Source organism: Lepidochelys kempii, chromosome 8, assembly GCF_965140285.1.
Source record: "Lepidochelys kempii isolate rLepKem1 chromosome 8, rLepKem1.hap1, whole genome shotgun sequence".
Classification (NCBI taxonomy): Eukaryota; Metazoa; Chordata; order Testudines; family Cheloniidae; genus Lepidochelys; species Lepidochelys kempii.
The window spans coordinates 63154676-63178904 of NC_136387.1; the positions used below are offsets into that span (position 1 = coordinate 63154676).

A 24229-nucleotide genomic window follows, 5' to 3' on the forward strand; every position below is an offset into this window, starting at 1 on the left:
TGACCTCCTGAGGTCCCTTCCAACCCTGATATTCTATGATAGGTCTTCCCTATAGATTTTTAGCCCTCAAAACCCATTTCAATTTGTTTCTTAGGGTAAAAGAGAAGAGCTGAGTATCTGTTGGTTACATATGATCTTATAAATTATTTTAAAATAGTATTGGCTTTCTGATTAAAGGAAAACATGCATTGCCTATTATTCAGTAAGTATAATGTACTTTTATACTATGTAATTTTATAAAGTATAAAATTCTTTAGCAAATAAGTACAGTTTGTTTAATGGAAAATCACTGGTAATTAGGGTGTAAACCTCAATCAAGTCTTTCCTACCCCTTGTTTCAAGATTTGTCCTAGTGAGGATTCTGTAAAATGGCCGCTTCCCTTTTTCTTGTCTGAAGACAATCAGATGAGATAGTGTTTGATTCCCGGCATATGGTTTAAACATATTTCATCTGTTTTATTTTCTCCTGGCCAAAAGGCTCTTGCCTTGTCTGATGCCATGCCAACTGTGATTGTTTGGTTATTGTGGGTTTTTTTTAAAAAAACAATGAAAGTTGCAGCTGCAACAGCAGATGGAGTTCTCCTGCGAATCAGATTTCTTGCTTCTGCAGCCCATTAAGCCGTGAAGTCAATTTTGCATGTGTGTATATAAGCATTAGCTGAAGGCAACAACCCAGCCTTTGAAGTCTATCTGAATATGGGGAACGTAGCCCAGGAGTAGCAAACAGCTGAGTGTTTGACGACATAAGATCACTTTCACTCAAGTTTTAATTGCATTCCATTTTGCAAAAGGGAGTTCTGAAAAGTCTAATGAACTACAGCACCACCTGTGAAATGCTCCATTGTGACTGTTAAGAGTAAAATGAATGGGAAATAGTATCAACTGTAGGCACCTTCAACCATAAAGCAAGAAATGTTATTTTTATGAGACAATTTATCTACTCATGTGTTATGTTGAAAGAGTTAGGACAGGAAGTTAATTAAATTGCTGCTCAGTATCCAGCCTTTATTCACAACTGTTTGCATGTGCATGTAAGTTAACCAAATGTTTCAGCAGAGTAGCCCTGGATTTTCCAATACTTTTCAGCAACCTGGAGGTTCAATCCTGACTTCAGTTGCGCTTGATTTGTATCCCCACTGAACTACTGCAGAAGCACTTCAAACTCATTACCAAGAGTGGTAATGAGTTTCCTAGTAAGTATCCCTTTTCATCAAGCTATGTGTTGGAGTCTTGGAGTATGCCCAGAGTTTTCTATAGGTTCTAGGGCACCAAGGAACAAAACTATATGGGAATACATCCCTGAGGGATTTCCAGCTATCTACAGACACTCCATGCTCTAATATGGCAATACCGATATACTAGTGGTGCATGATTCTAGCCAATCTTGCTTTACTCTTGCAGAAACCACTGGGAAAGAGCTAGTCTGAGAGAATCACAGCGGCAAACCTCCTTTATAGGTGAGAGAAATGTTCTAAGGAGGCAGCATAACCCAAACTGAAAGGAGAGAAATGAACAAAATGGGGAGCAAATGAATAAACAAAGCCCACTAATAAAAGGATGAATAGCTAACAGGGACCCAAAGGAAAGGAAATATAGAGTGGAAAAATAAATGGAGCTAGTCTTAACAATTAAACTGTTGCCATAATATGAAACTCAAGAACCTCCCAGCACTGTGAATACCTGCCTCGTGGATCTCAATATATTTGAAGATACCTTTCTGTAATTTTCATCTTGGCATGTACACATCAGTATAACATAGGTTTTCGTATACTGTATCACTTTTGAGCTGTTGAGGTTATCATTCTGTTAATAACTCATGCAGGGGCCAGTGGTCAATAACTCATGAGGGTACTCACCCAAGCATTAGTTTTACTTCTGTTATTACAGCATCCAACTTGACAATCCCTGACCAGAAGAGCGTATGGTCTCATTCTCAATATGACATAACTGTGGGTGGCAGACTATCTCAATGCTTAATAATCTTAGTTTTTGCAGTTCCCTGTCATCCCCAAGGAGGTGTCTGAATGAGTGACTGAAGTCTTGATTTGTGCAGATTGCTTGCATATAATAACTATTTCAGTCGTATTAGTTAGTTGTGTTAGTGTTGAAGGAAGCAGCAAAATTTAAGTGAATATTGCAAATATTTAAAGAAAATGAATGTTTCATAGATACTAAGCTCAGAAGGGACCATTATGATCATCTAGTCTGACCTCCTGCACAACACAGGCCACAGAATCTCACCCACCCACTCCTGCGAAAAACCTCTCACCTATGTCTGAGCTATTCAAGTCCTCAAATCCTGGTTTAAAGACTTCAAGGAGCAGAGAATCCTCCAGCAAGTGACCTGTGCCCCATCCTACAGAGGAAGGTGAAAAACCTCCAGGGTCTCTTCCAATCTGCCCTGGAGAAAAATTCCTTCCCGATCCCAAATATGGTGATCAGCTAAACCCTGAGCATATGGGCAAGATTCACCAGACAGATACTACAGAGAATTCTTTCCTGGGTAACTCAGATCCCACCCCATCTAACATCTTATTCTTACAACCAGAAGTTTAATTCTAGGTTTATGCTATATGATCAGGGTATAGAAATGATACCAGGTGACCTGTCTAATCAAAACTATCACAGCATGACTAGAATATAAAATATTAAGCGCTTTCAGGTGGGGACTGTCTGTACAACACTTGGTACAATATAGTCCTGGTGCATTACTGAGACTCCTAGGTGCTACCACAATACAAAAGGTTTTTTTTTTCAGAAATCTGGAGATAAGAATCATTTCCAGAAATTATTTAGTGACTCTTCTTAAATAGCAAATTTGAGAACCTCAAACTGATCACAGATAACTGAACACAAAGAAGCTAAATTAGCCAAATAAATCAGTTAGTATGAATTACACCTCTACCCCGACGTAACACTGTACTCGGTAGCCAAAAAATCTTACCGCGTTATAGGCGAAACTGCGTTATATCAAACTTGCTTTGATCCACCGGAGAGTGCAGCCCCACCCCCCCACCCCGGAGCACTGCTTTACCGCGTTATATCCGAATTTGTGTTATATCTGGTCACGTTATATCTGGTTAGAGGTGTATTTGCTCAGCTCCACTGAATACTTCCTGTAGACAAAATATTTTCTACAGGACTTGGAAAAGACGTTGGCTTAGCCACTGATCAAATGCAGTTCTGAGCAAACCAGAATTTCTCTGTCTAACCTCCCTGTTCCCCAAGCTCACCAGATATATGCCCTAAACAAAACTGAAGATAAATATTTTAGCTTTATATCAAATAATACCCCTCCATTTTTCCCCTGGGAGGGCAACTTTTACAAAAAACAAAGCAAACGCAAAATACAGATACCAAGATTTTGCAATGGGTTATCACAGCAGTTCTCAAACTGTGGGTCAGGACCCCAAAGTGGGTTGCGACTGTGTTTTAATGGGGTCTCTGGGGCTGGCATTAGCCTTGCTGAGGCCGAAGCTGAAGCCCAAGCCCCACTGCCGAGGGTCAAAGCCAGAGGGCTTCAGGTTATAGACTCCCTGCCTGGGGCTGAAGCTCTTAGAATTTGGCTTTGGCCTCCTCACCTGGGGTGGTGGGGCTTGGGCAGGCTTAGGCTCCCCACCTCCTGGGGTCATGTAGTAATTTTTGTTGTCAGAAGGGGGTTGCGGTACAATCAAGTTTGAGAACCCCTGGGTTATCAGAATATGGAATTATAGTCTTGCTAAATTGACTTGAAGCACAATATATTTTATTATCATTATACTAGTACATGTATGCATAGTAAAGCAAGTGCATATATTCTAAGTGTTTCAAGTCACTTTAAATGTTTTGCACATTAATTGCCTAATAACCTCTTAGAATATTGGATGGTATTTTTTAAAAAAGGTACAGTTAATGTTTCCTCGAATAGTGTCAGCCTATAAATCAAATACTTCTAAAATTAGGTTTTGTAAAGTTGATGAATCTAGATAGAAACCAAATTGAAGATTAAAGTTCAGGTAGACTTCAGAAAAAAAGCTTTCTGATATGCCTATACCTACAGCTTCCAGGCTGTTTCAATCTGTTCTGACTAGTCTACCATAAAACCAGTAAGGGATAAGACAAGTTGATGTAATCTTTAACCCCGTTATAAAAAGCAGGTATCCTTACCTTTTCCAGTTTTGATAGCGCAAGAGAGTAGCAGTCTTTGGCTCTGAACTGCATGAATCTCATATTGGCTGGGTGAGTTAGTTCTGTGATTATGCTTAGACTTGAAAACAACCTATATTTTAAGGAAATGTTACAGTTACACCTCCAATGATTGTAATTCACTGTTAAGTTTTGCATTATGCTGTACTTTATCTGTACCTCCACATTTATAATGAAGTGTGAGATAATTCTGGCTTTTGACACAAGAATACTCATAACTAATAGCAAGGAATGCTGTACAAAAGATTCTCCATAGACTCAGGGGAAGCAAATGTATTTTCAAAAGTGGAGCTTGCAAATATTAACAAAATAAACATTTACTGCAATTGCTAGAGCATTTCAGCTGACACCTTAATCTCCAATATGACGCAAGTCTATATGGAAAGAGAGGAAACCCAGGAAACATTTAAAGATGACAGCACCTTCATTGGAAGTTGTCCTAGTATGTTAACTACCAGTATATCAAAAATAGGGTTATAGTCAATTATTCACCCATGATTTCTCTGTTTACTTGTTGTGTAAATGTCTGCAGACCATACAAGCTGTCAATGTACTTATTAATGTAAAGCTGAAATTAACACTTGCTCAGAAAGCAGTGACTAAAATTGCTGAGTAAATCAAATGCTCCCATAGAGTTGGACTTGAGAGAGATATATACATATCTAAAAGGCATGTAAATTGCTATCCATTGAGTTAATGGATGAGATGCTGGATTGGAGCCGCAAGGTGCCAGGCAACTTTAGAATAAAGGAAAAAGAGTATAGAGGGATAGGCCCCTCCTTCACATGCTCTGTTGCCCATTGGCCAGCCACGGAGACCACAATTATTTATTTTAACCCTGGCCTAGTGTTTCTCAAGCCTCTTGTCCCATTATTCGACATTGGTGAGGCCTCATCTGGAGTACTGTGTCCAGTTTTGGGCCCCGCACTACAAGAAGGATGTGGATAAATTGGAGAGAGTCCAGCGCAGGGCAACAAAAATGATTAGGGGTCTGGAACACATGACTTATGAGGAGAGGCTGAGGGAACTGGGATTGTTTAGTCTGCAGAAGAGAAGAATGAGGGGGGATTTGATAGCTGCTTTCAACTACCTGAGAGGTGGTTCCAGAGAGGATGGTTCTAGACTATTCTCAGTGGTAGAAGAGGACAGGACAAGGAGTAATGGTCTCAAGTTGCAGTGAGGGAGGTTTAGGTTGGATATTAGGAAAAACTTTTTCACTAGGAGGGTGGTGAAACACTGGAATACGTTACCTAGGGAGGGGGTAGAATCTCCTTCCTTAGAAGTTTTTAAGGTCAGGCTTGACAAAGCCCTGGCTGGGATGATTTAATTGGGGATTGGTCCTGCTTTGAGCAAGGGGCTGGACTAGATGACCTCCTGAGGTCCCTTCCAACCCTGATATTCTATGATTCTATGGTTCTATTTGTTGAATCATCCCTCCTCATAATTATGTAGTAAAGAAGCTGTGTTTAGGTTGCTGTGGGTTTACCTGCTTAACTGTTTAAGGGGTCAGGATGGATTTTTTTTCCTCTTGGGGCCAAATTGACACTGGTCTACTGAGTTTTTTGCCTTCCTCATAGAATCCGGAGACACAGGCTAAATAGGTATAGAACTTAGGAATTGCATGAAGTTAGTTTGTCACAACCTGCAGCCAGTGTCCAGTGCATATAAAATAACCAAGGGCCAATGACCAGAAAATAAGAGACATATGGGATTTGGCTGGTGGATCTCAGGCTTACAGACCTAAAGTCCCTTCAGACTGGGGTCCCTCTTTGGTACCTTCTCACCTTCTGTCACTTTGGTACCTTCTCACCATGCTGAGAAGGGGAAAGAAGATTTAGCAGAGCAAGCTGAATGCTAGGGGAAAGCGGTGGAGAGCCTATCTTAAGTTGTGGGCTATATGAAGTGTCCTGTAAACCCCACACTTGGTCCACCTAAATGCCTGGTATGGGGAGATGGGCGGATAGTGCTCTTCTCCAATGTGAAACTTAATATTAAGTTGCAGTGGGCTGCTTAACATCATTCCTGTGTTTGTTCTTCACTTGTGTGTCCTGCTCACTGGTGAAGTAATCACATTATCACTAGCCTGAACACACGTTTAAAAACAAAACAAAACTGATAGCTTAACCCTGTGTTGGATGTATTACATAGGTGCTTCTAAGCACCTTGCTACATATGTATTGTCAGTAACAGCTGTCTACCTGAGAAATGTATGGATGCATCTAAAGCAAAGTGCCAGAGGTGAGGAGGCACAGTTTCCCACAATTTCAAAGTGCAGTTTTCAATGGTCTCCAAAATACTAACACAATCTGGTTTCTACTAAGTAGAAAATATGGCTGACATATGAGAAAATTGAAGTGTTCCATTCTGTCTCATTCAAGACTTTTTGGCCCATTTTTAGGTACCTAATGTAGAAGTGTTTAACATATAGATAGAAACTGATTGTAAACTGCATTAACCTGGGAGAACTGAACTTCTAGGGGACAGCGGTTATAGGACTGCCTTCTTATTGTTTGTAATAGATTAGCACCTTCAGGCCCTAACTGAGAAGAGGGCTGTACTGTGCCAGGTGCTGCATAATCACATAGAAAGAGACAGCCCAGGCCCCAATGAGATGACAGTGTAAATACAAGACCTCCCAAGAGTGGGAAGAAGGGAATATTATTATTCTCCGTTTTCAGGTGATGAACTGGAAAATGGGAACAAAAGTGACTTCTCCAAGTTAGGTAACACAGGGAGCCTGTGGTAATGCTGAGAATAGAATGCAGTTCTAATGTTTGTCCATTGCCTTGACCACAAAACTGTCTTTCCTCTCCATTGTGTATTTGTAGATGTGGTTAGGTGTCCAATTCCAGTGAGTTTCAATACATATGTAGCTCAAAATTCAGAATATGTACCTGGAGCTGTGCCTGGACTTGCACTAAGGCATCCAGGAAGGGATTTAACAAAGGATATTAAATGGGTTAGACATAGGCTAGCACTCCTAGGCTCTTTTTGAAAAGTAGAATTTTTAAAAATCCTGTTTGCAATATAGATCATCCTTATTTAGTAGAGCTTCCAAATTATTTTAAATAGAATTTAGATTAGACTATACTTTTGCAAGATGAATTGGTGGTGGTTTCCTTTTTTCCATATATTAATAGGGAATTGTAACACTAACAATTTTCAAACCCACTATCATTATCCCTGGGGAGTTCAGGTAAACTGGGATCCAGATACGAACTGTACTGGTTTGGGCTCTCCCAAACCCAACCAACAAATAAGCAGCTTCTTACAGGCTTCTGGCCTGACTTGTATAGCATTGCTGAACACCTAAAACTCGCACTGAAGTCAAAGGGAGCTGTGGATACTCAGCTACTTTGAAAATCATTCAACTGGTACTTAGCAACTGACTGGTTTCATAACATCAAGCAAGAATAATGTTCAAAGAGTCTATTGATGCTAGTATTCTTAATTCTAGCCTTTTGATGCCATAAAACTGCTCCTATCATGTCTGACTGCATGCTACAGTGCACATTCTAGGACAAGCAGGCATACTCTCTGGATTGTCGTATTATATGGAAAGAAATATCAGTGTCTGAGAGATTGATCTACCTCTCAAAGCCACCAGATGCTCGATTGCACTCTAGTTGTTGAGGGTCCCATAAAATGGGTGAGGAATGATGCTTTATTCCATCAGTAGCCAGTGATATTTTACAAGGAACACAGAGTATAGGAACAAAAACTTCAATGAAAATTGGTCTCTTCATGTAATTATGATAGTTTTTAGAGAGGAAATTTCATTGTTGAAGTTGGCACAAAGTCTACAGTGGTGAAAACTGTCATCATCCTGGGCTGGCCTATAGATTTAGGCAATGCTTAAGCCTGTGAGACAAACCTTGAGGGTGGTTCTTGAATACAGCATTATTTTTTTTTTTATTTCAGGATGCATTTTAAGAGCAATTAATATTCCTTTCTTTGTATCATTTAGTCCCTCTGTCTCAATGGAGGCAACTTCTGTTTCTAAATGTCCTGTTCTTGTGGAATGGTGAGCTATTTGTTAGGCAGATATTATGCAAGTAGTGCACAATAGGAAACTGACATGAAAATTAACCTTGCAAAGAAAAGATATGGTTCAGGAAATACATGTAAAGTGTGTTAGGTACTTTTCTCCATTATCAGCCCAAGAAAACTTAAACAAATAAATTAATTAATTAAAAAAAACCATGGCCCCAAACATCAGATGTAACCTATTTGCATCTAAGACTGCTAGTTGTGAAGGCAAAATGTTCAATATGAAGAGAGATTAGCTAAGAAATGAGCAACATTCCTACTGAATGCCAAGGTGAAGGGTCTGTTCACTCTTGTTCTGTTCAGTTGGGCATGTGATATCATTTTAAAAAAATTCATAAACTAGACCAATATGGGGGACACTGTAGACAGTATATATTGCATAAGACCACGATTTTTGGAAGTGACTCGTGATTTTGAGTACCTCCATTTTTTTTGGATGCCCAAGTTGAAATCTTGAAGGTCTGATTTCCCCACTCTTCCTTCCCTTAGGTCAGGTGCTCAGGCCTTTTTTAGGTGTCCCAAATGGAGGCACTCAAAATCATGAGTCACATTTGAAAATAGCTTTTATTTCCATGTCATCCACTGTTCTTGTTGAAAGTCATATGTTTCTGTGTTCCATGTTTGTATTTACAAGGCTTGAAATGAATGGGGACGCAAACATGACTACCCAAAAAAGAGAAACTTCTGAGGTGGGCTGGAAACTTGCAAAGGGATATGTTGTCAGGGCCCTAAACTTCCTTGTTATCAACTAATTATTTTTATTGCTGGGCAATGACCAATCCAGCACTTCAGTTGTTTAAACCCTGCAGTTTAACCCTGCAGTTGTTTAAACCCTGATTTCTCATTTTTCCTCTGATCTTTCCAAAATATTCATGTGTTCCAAAACAAACTCAGACTTCAAAAAATAAAGCATTCTGCCATCTACGGAAAAATTACTTGGATAAATACACCTGAAGTAATTCTCCTCAAATGTTTGTTTTAAAACAAATCACCAATACAATGCACTACCATTATAGTAATCTGAAGTGTGCATATCTGTCTTTCTTAATTGCCCTCAAATTCAGCCAATTTCAAATGGCAATGGCTGTTTCACTTCCCCTACCCCTTAATGCCAGTGATTCATTAGTATTAAATGTTGTTTTTCCCAAGGTGACTCAGTCATGAAGGCCTTTTGGTTAAAAATTGCCTGGTGAGCACAAACAGCTGTTGTAATTAACAAAACAAGATTAAGATTAATATATTCTAATGAATGCAAAACTGAACCTGGCCACTTAATAGACAAGGTGGCAAAAAACTCTTCTAGTGACATAAGCATATATTTTCCCCCTGAATTCCTTATTATTTTATCATTTTATTTCACTTCTGAACAAAATAAAATATTTGAAATTTATACTCCTATAAGTTAAGTAGTTTTGCTTTCTTGTTGGAAAGGAGTTGATAACTGAGAAGTTGTTCACTGTAAACAGAGCTGTGATGTTACAGGATATACAGCATACTGTAAGTATTTATGATGAAAATAACAAATGCATTGGGGTTCCCTTTCTTGAATTCAGAGAATGCGGTGTTGGGATATGTGTACTCTTTAACTTCAGGAAGTCAAGCAGTCTTTCGAGCGGGAGTTAGATCTGCGGTGAATCAGGAAATGAATAAGTTAAGGAATAGTACTGTTTTCCTTATGCTAACTTTCTTGTTCAGTTTTGGTAGAAAGCAACTCCTGTGAGTTTTTTTAACCGTTGTCACATGGCATAAGGGACGTGGATTGATTAAAATTCTGCTTTCTTGTATGAATTGAGCTATACAGTCTATGGATTGTTTATAAACACAGGATAACTTTATGGTTATCTGAACATTTAACTCTGAATGGATTATTTCTTAGGTCCTCTGATGAGCTTGTGTTGTGATGAGACGATGTGTTCCTATAGCTCTAAAGCTGTAAGGTAGTTGACTGTGTTAGGTCTGTCTCATGCTACCCTTGCTGAAGTACTTAAGCTGTCCCTGTTGCTCCAATGGTCAGTTTTTTGCAATGAGGAGGTGAAAATACTCCAATACAATATCCAGTTACAGAGGAAAGTATTTAGAAAGTCACCAAACGTTCAGCCCTGCAAGGAGGTTGTCTAGTGCATAACAAATCATATATTGAGGGTTGGATTGTCTAAGCCTCCGTAGTTTAGAAATAAGTCTGTGACATTTATAGGTGGGCTCCTCTCTGGAGGCTGAATCTAAGGAATAGTGTGTGTTTGTCAAATCTGTAAAGCAGCCATGACTTTGCTGTACATGTCTCCTGTACAGCACAGATTGGAAGCGACCTGCTATAGCAGATCTGCCACTCTCAGAACGGGCCTTGACATGAATTTCAAGTTTGTGTGTTGCCAGGCTGTAACAGCAATAGATGCAATCAGGCACCCATTTTAGACATGGTTCTCTTGAAACCAGCTGAACTAATGAGTTAGTGTCAAATGCAATAAAAACCTGGATACGTTTTCTGAATGCTTCAGCACACTGTATTCTAGGTCAGGTTTGTGGAGAAGGGATTCACTAGAATGGGAAAGCAAGCAAAGGCTAAACATTCAGCAAGATCAATGACTAAGATTTTGTCTAAATAAATGTTTCTTAATGTCCTTTATTGTTGCAGTACCAGTGTAGTAGCTCTGCTGATGATCGGTGTGATAGAAGCACTAGTGTACACCAGTTGCTGGAGTTTTAACTATCCCATCATTGCAGACCTCTTCTAAGAAATGTTAGATAACCTTGTGGTAAAAATGCTGGTGGATGCAGCCTGTCTGTACGAGAACTGGGCTAGCAGTAGTGCAATCTTTGGAGATATTAAGAATAATGCTAACATAAGCAGTGTGGGGTGGAACTCGGTCACCAGGTCTTGGAAGGAAATTTGTGCAAGTCTAGAGCAGCAACTAAAACTCTTCAAAAATAGTATAAAATAGATTTGTCATTGGGGCTGGAAGCTTTGTCTCTTTGAAGTCACAACCACCAAGTAAATGACCTCCTAAATGAGAAACCTGAGCTCAAAAGCTCTGAATGGGTTCAATACAAAAGAACAGAATAATCAGCTCAGTTAGGACTATATTAAATATCCCACAATGCAGGACACTGTGGAGGGGTTAAAATGCATCTATCCCTTTGGGAACCTGCTGATAGGGCTACAGAGAAACTGGTCTTTCTTCAACATGTTTATGAAAGGGTGCTAAATGGACTGGGTAAGGGGAATTGTCTGAATTCAGGATCTGACATGGAAAGGATAATGATCAAACAGTTTTTATGTGGGACGCACAATAGGATCCATGTGTGACTTTTCACAACAGGCCACAAAAACTTTTCTACTTGCAACTGTATTTGTTTGTTCCCAATAGGTAAGAACTTCATACATACTCAGAAACATCTCTCAATTTCCAACCTCAAGAGCCATGTTGATAAGAACTAGATCTTGGGTTAGGATGTAAAGAGGTGCTCTAGTTCTATGTTGCCAGATGAGTCCAGACTCTCAAGGTGATGTGATCACCCAGTATCATAGCTAAAAAAAATTTTTATTTGTTTCAGCCAGGGTGTTTGTTAGGATCATGGAACCCTTATCTCTTTTGTTCTCAGCCAGAACTTGGGTTCCACAAGTATCAGTAGGAAGACATAGGTGATCTTCCCATTTCAGATCGAGGACAAAATGCTCATAACAACTGCATTCTCTTCTCCTTCATTCAAATTATGGTAATTCAGGGCTTGATCAGTGGTGCTGTGAATAGATAAACTTCCACTACTTCTGAAATATTTGAACCACTACCCTTTGATCTCAGAAATATACATCTGGGTCCAATATCAATTGATGTAGTCTGCTATTGTCTTGTCTCTTTCCTATTACGTGGCCATTGGTAATGTTCTGTTGGACACTTACCACTGCTGCACTTGCAGGTTTCCCTGACAAAGGGTTTAGTTTATGTAACATAGGGCCATGTTTGCCTTTGTCTAACTGGGTCAGCTAGATTGAAGGGTCGGGATTGAAGGGTGTTCAGCATCAAACATGAACTACATTCACATCACTGCTCTTAGATTTTCCTGAACATTCTCTAAACCAAAGTTCAACTGAGTCCAATGGGACCTTTTCCTGAGTAAGCACTGCCAAACTTTGGCTAAAATGCTGGTGTACCCTACAAGAGTGAAGAGTTTCCTACAGAAATGAAGTAGGCTTATGGGTATAAGTGGTCAACCTTTAACATTTTCTTCCATTTTTTAGTTTGCAATGTATTCTGTACTCTTGAAATAGGAAACATCACTGGACTCACTAATCTCTTTCAGCTTTTTAAATATGATCGTTACAAATGCTCATTTTTAAATGGGGGTGGAAATACACAAATAGATGGAAACCAAGTTATCTGTGAAATTGTGTGAGAGTTTAACAAATTTTTTACAATAAAATATTTAAATACAATCATGCATATTTATTTAAGGATTTTTTTTCAGCATGTTGTTTTAAAGATTGTCTACATTTTATGGCATCTACCAGCTTCAAGTTTTGTCATGTGAATATCTGAATGTTGAGTGTGATGATCATTTAGAGAAAAATGGGGTGGTCAGCTTTGAGAAAACTCTAAAATTTGCTGGGCAATGATAAGTTGTCTACATTGTACTCTCTTCTGTGGTTGAGAAGGGACAGTGCTTGGATACCGAAAACACACAGAGGATGTTTTATTCAGGATGCTGAGCATACACTGACTGTAGCTCCCTGGTTCTCTGATTCACAGACCGACACATGCAGTGTCTGCCTGCATTATGCAATGGTGGAATTGACTACTAACTAAATGCTAGCATATGCTAAATAAATCACACTCTCCAGCCTAAGAATTAACCTCTACACTTGTGTGTTAGATTGTGTGGAAATATATTAAAGCCAATTTGTTGATGCAATCCTACTATCACGGTAAGTGAGGGAAAGTTGTACAAATCGAGGCAACTGAAGAGATTCATTTTTTAATTTCCTTTAAAAAAAATCCTCTTTAAACCCTGGCTCCTTATTTCTGCATTAATTTTGGACCATGCCATGCATAATTATCAAAGGATTTGCTGCTAGAGGATTTTCTTGTATTAGCTTCTTATATCAAGCAGGTATTTAAATGTGAATATTAGCAATATAATAAGTAGAGTCAACTGTAAAGGGAGGATTAACACCTGATATAATGACTGAATATACATAACTGAATGTGAAAGCAAGTTATTGGGTCCCTGGAAGAGCTGGATTTAGACCATCATTGGGTTATGCAAAGTGACTGTTCATAGTGAGTCAATTTCAAAACTATTCTTTGGACTGTAAGGCTGTACAAATTAAGTCTGCCCTCTAGTGGAATTATAGGGAAAGTACTGTGCAGCTATTAATCTGATTAATGTTCAGGTAAAATTTTGTCTTGCTCTAAATGCCTGTGCAGGGAGTAAAGGAGCATAAGACACCTCCTTAAGCCCACACATAGGCTATCCAAATTGTGGATCACATCGTAAGGATGAGAATAGTCTCCAGGGAGCCACTATTCCTCATCCCATGCCAGTGAGTGAGGAGTGGACAGGGACAGGCAGAGCTGAGGTGATGTGGAAGCAGAAATAGTCTGCTAATAGGTTAGACTAGTAGCAGACCCCTTTTCCTCTGGACCAAGATGGGGACACAAAGGGAGAGATGTAACACAGTCATAATTCCCTCCTTTGTTTGCCCCTGAGTCCAGAAAGACTGTTAAATCACAATCAGGCCCTTTAATCACATAGCAACAGCCATGTGTAATGCTTTCTATCATATCCGCTTGTCTAGGAGACTCTGTCCCACTCTAGTAGACAAAGACCTGGCCGCAATTATTCATGCATTCATCACCTCTCATCTGGATCACAGCAACGTGATACACCTGGGCAAGAAGCCTTCAGCACTTCGAAAATTCCAACTGGTACAAAACGCTGCAGGACATCTCCTCAGCAACACAGGCTACTGTGAGCACATGACACATGTCCTCTGCTCTCTATACTGGCTTCCCATAGAATTTCCAATTGAGTTCAAGGTCTCTGTCCTTATCTTCAAAGCTCTCCTTGGCCTAGGCCCAGGGTACCTAAAAGGCCATCTAAAAGACCAGGAAAAGCTGGTTAAAGGATCAGAACGATGTGGGGGTTGGGGCTGCTATGGTTTGAACTTCAGGGAGCCAACCTGCCTTTCTTATAGCCCACCTTACCCCTCCTATGAGGGGGGTGACGGTAAGGTCCCAGGGGCAATGGATTTTCTGGAGAGACCTGGATGGAAAAAGAGGGGGAGCTGTTGGAAACCGCCTGGGTAATTACGTAGTAAACATGGAGTTACCTGCACTGTACACTTTTATCTCCCCGGTAGTCCCAGACATCTAATAATGAAGTTGTGGCCTGATTAAATCCATATCAAGTGTGTCTTGTCCATTTTTAGTATAGCCAAACAACTGATAGGCCTTAAAATATATGCTCAGGGTCAGTTAGACTTGCCAAATGAATAAGGGAAGCCCATTCTAGAGTAAAGAAAGCCTCCACTGAGGAGGCCCTGCATTTCACCCCAAGACTAACACATCAGTGCAGAATCATTTGATGACTTCAACTGGTAGGATGAAACGGGAAAAAGGCCTTTTGGGCCACCTATACATTGCCCAAAGCCAGTACATTTTATTTATACTTCAAAACTAAGCTAAGCTTGTTCTTTTGCATCCAAAGTATTAAAGATTCATATTACATTCAGTGAGACTGATACATACTTTCTTACTCCCTTTTGAGCTTTAATTGAGTCAAAGTGGTGGTGTGCCAGAGTTTTAATTGGCATGGTGCAACTTCTTGCTTTCAACAAATAAACAAATATGCTATAAACAGCACATTCATCGTCTGAGGAGGAAGGCAACTTTAAACTGAGCAAGATTATTAATCAATGTAAAACACTGAGCAATGTCAGAAACTTTCATAAGAATCAACAACCTAGGCTCAACAGTAATATTTTACCTTACTGAGGTCAAAGTATTGATTCCATTTAGCGAATGGTCTCTAATTTTTTTTGAATGATCCCATTCACTGTGACTTAGTTTCTACTATATATTCACTTTACTCAGTCTTTAAAAGTACGATTGAATCAAAGATGCAAAGACCATTGTCGTCATGAACTACATATCTTAACAAAATACTTCAATGCTTTAAAATCGTTTTATAATGTTGCCATGAGAAACTCAGGTAACAATTTGCTGTTTTTTTATTACAAAGCAAATCTCAAAAGTAGACTCATGTTTACTGGAACCCAATCTGGATTGTTCTCCCTCTCACATGCTGTTCAGATTATTTATACATAGAACCCTTTTCCCCATCATATTAACCCACTGAAAACTTTTCTGAATATACTTTATTTGGGCATTATTTCTGCTAAAGAATATCACTTTGTGCTTACATGTATTGAATAGCCTGTTCCAACACTAAACGTTTTAACTATTTTATAGGATAATCTAGATTAGGCAATCTTCACCCACCCCCTCCACCCATAATTATGCCTCTAAATTTGCTATCATCTGCAAATGTAATGACCTTACAATATGTGCTCTAGCTTGGTCTAAAATCATTAATAAAACTGTTAAAGTAATTGCCCTAATATTTAGCCCTATGAAACTCCTTACAAAATTCTATGAAGAATGTAAACCTCTGATGTAAATGCTGTGCATTTTCACTCGTAAAAAATTGTCTATATATTATACCTCATCAATATTTGATACATCTTTTTACATCCTTTCTGCTTTAATGTTGGTGCACAAAGTGGAAACTAGTCTCTTCCATTCCTCTGTCATTTGTTTTACAAAATACTACTGGTGAAAGATTGTGAAAGCATTCTGAAAATAGTTATGGGTAAATATTTCATTTTAAAATCTATTTTTTTCTTTTCTAACTTGGTCAAAAACACAAAGAAAATCCCGTTCCTCTTTTGGCCTTCCTGTAATTCTATATTTTTATAATAGTTATGCTTCAGATATGAGCTAATGTTGCCATCTAGTGAAAACATGATGCAAGCTGTTAACAGACATAGAACCATTGTACATATCTGCAGAGCAAAACTTAATTATGGCTTTTCCTAACTTTTGAGTACTTGACTTTGAAACCTTAATGTTCTCTGAACATTTTTTGTGTAATTTTCTAGTTTGTTGTTTTTTTAAAGCATGCGTTGACACCCACATGGTTCATCAGTGCATCCATCACCCTCACCTCTGGCGCTTGAGCTAAGAGACTAAATTCTAGCAGTAGTAGGTTGCCATCCTCTATGTGGACCAGCCCTAGACAGGGATGGGACACTTTGCCAGGGGATTTCACAGATATTCACTGAAACCAGGGGAATGGTGAGACTCTGGAATCTTGGGTTCTATTCTAGGGTCTGGAGGGGAGTGTCCTTTGCTGGCCACAGTCTCTTCTGCCCTGTTTCTCATTCCTTGTCCCAATCTCCTCCTCCTGTTCTGAAGTGACAGTTGGATTCTAGGAGAAGAATCCTGTCCTAAGAAGTTGGGTCAGTAAGACTGCTGAAAGCGTGTGGTGAGAACTTTTGCTTTGAATTTAACATAGTTTAACTGAGGCACCACTTGTATTTTAACTTTAATTTTCTTGCAACCATTTCTGACCCTTATGCCGCTGTACTTGTACACACTTAAAATCTATCCTTTGTAGTTACTAAACTTGTTTTATTGTTTTGTCCAACCCAGTGTGTCTAAACTAGAGTATCTGGAAATTCCGTTGGGTGGGTGTCAAGTTCCATTCATATTATTTATTTAAAGAAATAATGGGCTTGATATAACTTGTATTGTTCAGAAGGCTGGGAAGTATAGACATATATTTCTGGGGGGAAATCTAAGAGTGAGGGTGTGCTGGGGTCATCCTGAAATATAACCTAGACAGGTGACCATGATAGTTTAACCCAGGTGTGACCGGCAGGCTGCAGTTACACACATACACAGAGGGTGTGACTTGCATGGTGGAAGGATGTTTGTGACCAGCGCAGGTGGGAGTTACTTCAAGAAGGCATTGTAAGGCACCTAAGTTTGCAGGGCAACGGTGACACAGCTGCTCATTAGTCTGGATTGTACTCTGGTATGTCACAGATGCCTGGTCCAGACTTGGTATGGCCCAAAACAGCTCAGAGCTACAATTGCAGGGGAAGTCCTTCTCAGCCCTGGGCTGGAATAGACTCTGTGCAAACTGAATCTCTGTGAATATGGCTACTAAAATGTAAGACCTCTTTGAGCATGTGCAACCTTTATTTTTTCAAGAGTTTATAACTTGGATTCTAGAGGGTTTTCATGTGGTGGCAAAAGGCCTCCCCTCCCACAAAGGCCACTCCCACCTACATTTGAAGTCCCTGTTCCAAAGAATGGAGTGCTAGACTTGTTCAAGAAAGGTCTCGCCTTGTTTTGCCCTATTTAAAAAAAAAAAAAACAAAACTTATTTTTCCCTAGTCTCATTCATAGAAACGGCCTCATCTATTCTGGCTGAAATTTCAAAAGAAAAAACCTTTCACAAAACAAAGACTACTGAAGAATGAAATCCCCCCCTCTTTATTTCCTTGTTTCGCTGTCAGTTTCATACAATTTCTCACCCGAAATGTTTTGTTTCATCATGAGATGGAGTGCAGCTTCTACAATATTTGCAAATGAAATTTCAACACACTATGGACTTGTTGAAATGAAGGGCCCAATCCTACAATTTCTACTGTGTCAAAACTCCCTTGGAATTCATTTGAAGGGATACTGAATTCTTATTAAGGTGAAGGACTGAAGGTCTAATAGTTAAACTGTGCTACCCTGGCAAAAATGTGTTTGGAATTAATCATTTCCTCATTTTAGGGCTCTAGGCCATGATTTGGCAAGGCACTCAAGTACATATTATCTTTGAGCATGTGAGTAGTGCTATTGTAGCCAATAGGCTATTCATATCCTTAACGCTAAGTGCCTGCTTAGTTGCCTTGCTGAATCAGGATCTTAAAGAGATGCCATTGAATTCCAACCAGGATCTTAGGCATGAGTGGGTATAAAACCAGACCTTAGCTGAAACCCATTTTATTCTTCATCAGAGCACCATCTCCTTAGTCTCTTTCTACTTTTTCTGACTTTGAGCAATACTTTTTAAAGAGACATTTTTTCTCCTCTTTGTGAGCTGTGTGAGTCTCTTTTCTGGCTAAAGCAAGAAAGGTTTTGTTCTGATTTCTTTTGCATCCTTTGAACAGTCTGCCCTGCTGCTAAAAATCTGTGCTCAGAGAGAGGGTTCAGTGCTTTACTGGGAACTGTACTGATCTACCAAATGAGCTAAGAGGCATTTGTTCTTCTACAAGGGAAAACAATTAGTGGGACCTAATAATCAGTAATGGAAATATTGGCAAGTGTTCTCTTCACAGTTAATCCAGATGGTATGGATGACACTATGACAAAAGGGAAGAGAGCCTGCTGTAGTGGGAACATGTCTGACTACTTCTGTTAATTTGCTGTAATCATAGACCTTCTACCAGGAGCAGGTCAGATGGAAAAGAACATGAAAATGATAAAGATAGGACTTAGCTATGGTATATTGTTAATTAAAACTTATTAAGAGAACCAATTTAAAGTACTACTTTGAACACTTTAGTCCCTTCTAATTATTAGACATAGAGAAAGACAAAAGTAACTCTTATGACCACATACACACTTGTATCTTCTAGTTTCTTCCCATAGTTATTGCTGGATCATTTGCAAGCAATGAGTGAATGGTTTATGTAATTCCAACTGTGAAAGAGAACCTGTTTTTCTTCAATATTTAGATTCAGATTTTCCCTCCCTGTCCCCTGGAACTTTGTGACCTGTAACACAGACCATAATTAGGGGCAGCTACCTCTCAAAAGGGGCAAAATTCTAGTTTGGTTCAAAATCTGAACAACTATCCAAGTTACTGGACATCAGTCCTTCTCTCACCTAATTTGTAGTCCTCTTTCTCTCACAGCACCCACTGTCTGTAATGAGTTTAGGATTATGACCTTATCACAAGATGTTTATTAAGGCAAAGGTCCAGTGAGTTTCCTCTATCTCAAGTCTTCCAGGCGTGGCTGACTGGCCTTCTTTCCCTTCCCACAGACTACTCAGATGCCTTCAAAAGACTCTGGAGAAGTAGCAAGTGGCCATATTGGAATGTGAGGAGTCATATCTGAGAGCTGGAGTCTTACCCTTCCACATCCCAAGAGACCTGAGTATAGTACCGTGAAGCAGCAATGACTTTTGCTTGATCATATAAAGTGGTGTTTAATTAAAAATGGAGGTAAGAGAAATGGTTGAGAAGCCACACTTCCATCTCCCCCTCCACAAAAAGAATTCTAAAATATTTCATGCTTAACATAGCTGTATGGGTTAGTTACAAAATGACTTACCTAAAGAGAGTTTGTACATTTACAATAGTCTTGGCATCTGCCATATAGTCTTCCTCAGCACTCATAGTACTTTCCTTGTCCACAACCACCATGTTGGCAGCAAAGGTCACCCCACATCTTAGCAAATCATCTAGGCTGTTGTAAAGAGGAACAGAATTAAAAACCAATATAAATACATGGCAGGATACGTATGAGTTAGAAAAACTCAACTGTAACATATCCTGGGAGCTCACCAATCTTATATTTGATTCCTACCACTTGGTGGTGGTCTCTGAATGCACTTTAACTATCAGCTTCATGTAAGTGTTTTGGTAGAACAGAGACAATATGAATAATAATTTTAATGTTCTTTGAAGTAAAATAGAATCCTGCTGATAGATTGCCGAGGATCGCTTGTCCTTCTCCATTCACTAAAAGAACGTTGGTAAAATTACACTACACTGTGCATGTGTATATGTATCAATTCCCCTTCTCCAACTAGGTCTTCCACAACTCATCGCATTGTCATTACCTGTTTCATATAAGTGTCTTACCTCCTACACAAAAGGACCTTTTCATATATCAAGGGCCTTCACCCAGAGGCAGTCGGATATGTTGATTTTCTAGCTTCTCACCTCATAGTCCCTCACTGGCTCCCTATTCTCTCTCATACTGAAGGATCACTTTTGCACAAGAGTAGCTTTCCAGAAGTCTCTTGAGCTACTGTTCCTTTAAGGGTAGGGGATAGAGGAAGTGAGACACACAGAAGGCCAAGGTTTTAGAATAAGAAGCTGAGATATTGTGAGCTTTCTGTACACTAGTGGAGAAGTAGAAGCAACAGCAAAAATAGAGTCCTGCAAACATGTAGAGCATTACACAGGCAAAAGCAGGAATCAAGTTACTTTCTGAGCATAGCTTCCCACACAAATTTATGTAGCAAGAACTGCCAAAGGATGCCCTCTTCCAGCCCAAGGGATAAGGCCAATGTCTCTTGGAAAAAGACAAACCAAAATTCATACTGATACACATTCACTAGAAAACATGGTTTCAAAATTTTGAATATACACCCCAAAAATTTTAGATCCACAAGTGTTTACAAGAAAACATAAAATGTATTTGTGAGTTTGTTGTGCATAGTTAACCTTGAATGAAGGAGGAACAAAATTTAGCTGCTGATTTTTTTCCTTAACTAAAATGCACTGTATAAAACACACATCTAGAAATAGAAACAGGTCTTGAAAATCCAATTAATTTATACACTCTTCTGTCCCATTTAATAAATACTGAACCACCACCTCATTTTATGCTCTTCTCCCCAATAAATCCATTTAAACTAAGCCCAGAACCTCTTCTCCAGGATGGTGGTATAGTTGCTGACCTGCTACCCCAGCTCTCCTCATAACATAAAGAAGGTTCTCCTCAGCCATCCAGGTGCACCTCCTCTTGCACCTAGGTGTTTTGTGTGTCTCATTCTTTTTTCTCATAAATAGAATTTTTTCCCTTGGCAAGAAGGCTAAGCCAACACTGTTACTTTCACTAAAGATGAGGGGAGATGACAGAAACACTGGCCCAAGCACCACTGGTCCTTTAATGGGCTGAAAGGGAAGGAAACAAGCAACCCGTGCACTACTAAGAGTCTGTCTACATGGGAAAGTTTTACCAGTTACAGTGATAATTTATACCAGTATACCCCCTCTCCCCCCAAGGATACTCTCATATGGGAATAAGAGTGTCTATGTGGCAAGTTATACTGATATAACCATATAGGCTCAAATTTGAACCTTACTGAAAAAAAAGGTGGAGACAAGGTCTAATTGATTTAGAAATGGGGAAATCAGGTGTGTGGGAGCAGACTGGCTGGAGACATTGCACTCCTTGTCAAAGGGGCTAGAATGGCCTTAGATGCTGTACTTTTAAAAAAAGGATGGGAGGAAGGAAGGAGACATAAGTCTCTTGAGCTACTGTTCCTTTAAGAGTAGGGGAGAGAGGAAGTGAGAAGCACAGAAGGCCAAAGTTTTAGACTAAGAAGCTGAGATATTGTGAGCCTTCTGTACACTAGTGGAGAAGCAGGAGCAGCAGTAATGATAGAGCCCTGCAAAGATGTAGAGCCCAAGAAAGATGACTTGCTGGAGGGGAGGCAGCCAAACATTAATTTATTGATGGTGGGGTGCATAAACTGATTTGAGGGGTGCTATCCAGTATTCATTTAGTAGAACAACAGAGGACAGTGATGGGGGATGGTTGGCCTGGCAAGTAGGGGATAACCCACCTAAGGGGGGACCCCACAAGTGGTAGACTGAGGCCTTCAGTCCCAAGCCATGAAGGGTATTAGATTAGGCTAATACTACAGGGCCTATTTTAAATGCTTTTGCTCCTTTTTGAAGCTCATTAGCTGTAGGCTATAGCCCAAAGATTGAGTTGAGGAGACAGCCTAGAGGATATGTGAGGCTATCTTTCTTTTATATGTTGCAGTGAGGGCAGCAGTCTAAATCTGTTCAAAATATTTCCTTAAACTGGGGAGGATATGGCTTGGGATACCAGTATATTTCAGACTGACAAGTATGCTTAGTTTGGGGCCAATAGGCATTGGGTCAATTCTGGGAGCCTTGAACTTAACCAGTATTCAGCCTTGAGTGGATTAAATAAATACTTACAAAGAACTACATTTAAAAAATAACTAAAAGAGTTATAAATAAAAATCAGCCATATCATCTTAAATGTTTCTGAATTAATTAGAGTTGGTCAAAAAAAATTCTGTGGTGTGTTTTGTTTGTTCCTCCAAATCCCATAGGCAAGACAATAGGTGGACAACCCACCTCAGTAACTGGATCCCCAGAGACCAAAAGCGACCACTGGGCAGACCGAAAACGCACTGTGCCGATCCCATGACAAAACTCTTTGGCAAGAAATGGAAAGAATGTGCTTGCAATATAATAGACTGGTGTGGTGTCGACTTGCATTCATGGAGGGATGGACTAGGACAAGCTGGACAAAGGTGAATCCCATACTATAGAAAACTTAACTTTTATGGTCAAAATTCAAATACTGAAATATTTTGGCAGAAAACCAATGGGAATTGTAGCTTGGTTGCCTGCTCCATTCTCTTCTATGGGCTGGGCTCCCTGGTCAGACTAAATCTCCCATAATACCTTTTTATCTTTCTTCTTGGAGAGAGAGAAAAGATGGCGAATCAGGGGAAGTCTCTGGCCATGGAGCATCATGGGAGATGTAGTCTAGCCATGAAGCCCAGCCCACAGAAGAAAATATTCCAATTTGGGGGTTTGATTAAACTGATTTTTTTAAGAGAAAGCAGACACTTTGTGGAAAAACTAAACAGTTTTGATGGAAAATGTTAACCAGTGATGATATTAAGTAATAAAGAGCTGATTCCTTTTTTCCATCATAGTCTGATTCATGTTCTTACTACCCATGTGACAATACAACTTCCATTTGTGTTTGATGACTGCTCAAAACATTTTCTGCAAAACTAGTTAAAATGTAAGCATAACTAGCAACCATTCCATAGATTTGATCTTCTGTCTAAAACTAGACTGTGTTTCTGCTCTTTCACCCCATTTATCCCAACCAGTTTCCAGTGAAGCAAATAGTCTTTCAATTGTCTTTAACAGCAGTTGCATTAAGACCTAAATGCATAAAAATCTACTGCTGGGCGTGATTTTTTTTCCAGTGAAACAGTTTTTATCAGAAAATTCTAATTTGATTAAACCAAAATCATTTGTATGAAAAGCTCAGTTTTGACAAATTTTCCACTTCAATGTTTTTGAAAATGTTTCAAAATTGTTGGAATGCCATGTTTAACACTTTTTGAAATGGAACATAAATTATTTTTGTTTGAAACAACCTACATTGCAAAATAAAATCTTTTTAATACTCCACTATAAATTAATGTCAAAATTGAAACAACTTGAAATTGAAACAAAATGTTTTGATGGATGTGACTGAATTATTTTTTTCAGATTTTCAGTTCACAAAAAATTGAGGCCTTGACTTTTCATCCTAACAGGGATTGGAATTTTTTTTTGAATTTCAAAGTTCTCGTTGGACAAGAAAACCATTTCCTACCCAGTCCTATGAAATTTCCAGTCTTGATTTTCACATTTAGTACATAGCTACATGTTCTATATTAATTGGTTTTGGAGTGATGTATAGTTGGTGATGAAATTTAATACCATTCTATATTTAGTATTTATTGGTATGCATTTAACCTGCTCATATATCAAACTCTAATCTTTCTCTTAGCAAACTACATTTTATTCTGCATTCTACCATTGTGCTGACCTTTGAAAATATAGCCCTTGTGACTACCAATAAAAAACTACACATAACAAAAAAACTTTTATACTCTGACAAGATCTCAATTATTCTACTGTCCAAAGCTGAATAAGTTTAGAATCTTTTAATTAACTTCCTACTATTACATTAAAATAATGTCTAAGCTCTTTTTAAAAATGACAGCAATGGCTATTTGGAATATCTGACTTTCTTCCTAATTATTAAAAACAAAAAATTAGGAATATTCCCTTATCAAAGATATCTATTATCCTAATTATGCCTTTCTTAATCTCGAATGGTTTTCCTACACAACCCTTATCCATAGCC

The 24229-nt window shown here is 39.1% G+C and overlaps 1 protein-coding gene across 1 annotated transcript in view; it reads right to left on the reverse strand.

The window, feature by feature from the left end:
* Positions 1 to 24229, reverse strand: part of KCNT2 (potassium sodium-activated channel subfamily T member 2) — a 286825-nt gene that overhangs the window by 46111 nt on the left and 216485 nt on the right. Inside the window, exons 21-22 of the mRNA XM_073358218.2 lie at positions 19631 to 19765; positions 4147 to 4258 (exon numbers count right to left, since the gene is read on the reverse strand). Coding sequence (XP_073214319.1) covers positions 4147 to 4258; positions 19631 to 19765 — 247 coding nt within the window. The remainder of the gene's footprint in view (positions 1 to 4146; positions 4259 to 19630; positions 19766 to 24229) is intronic.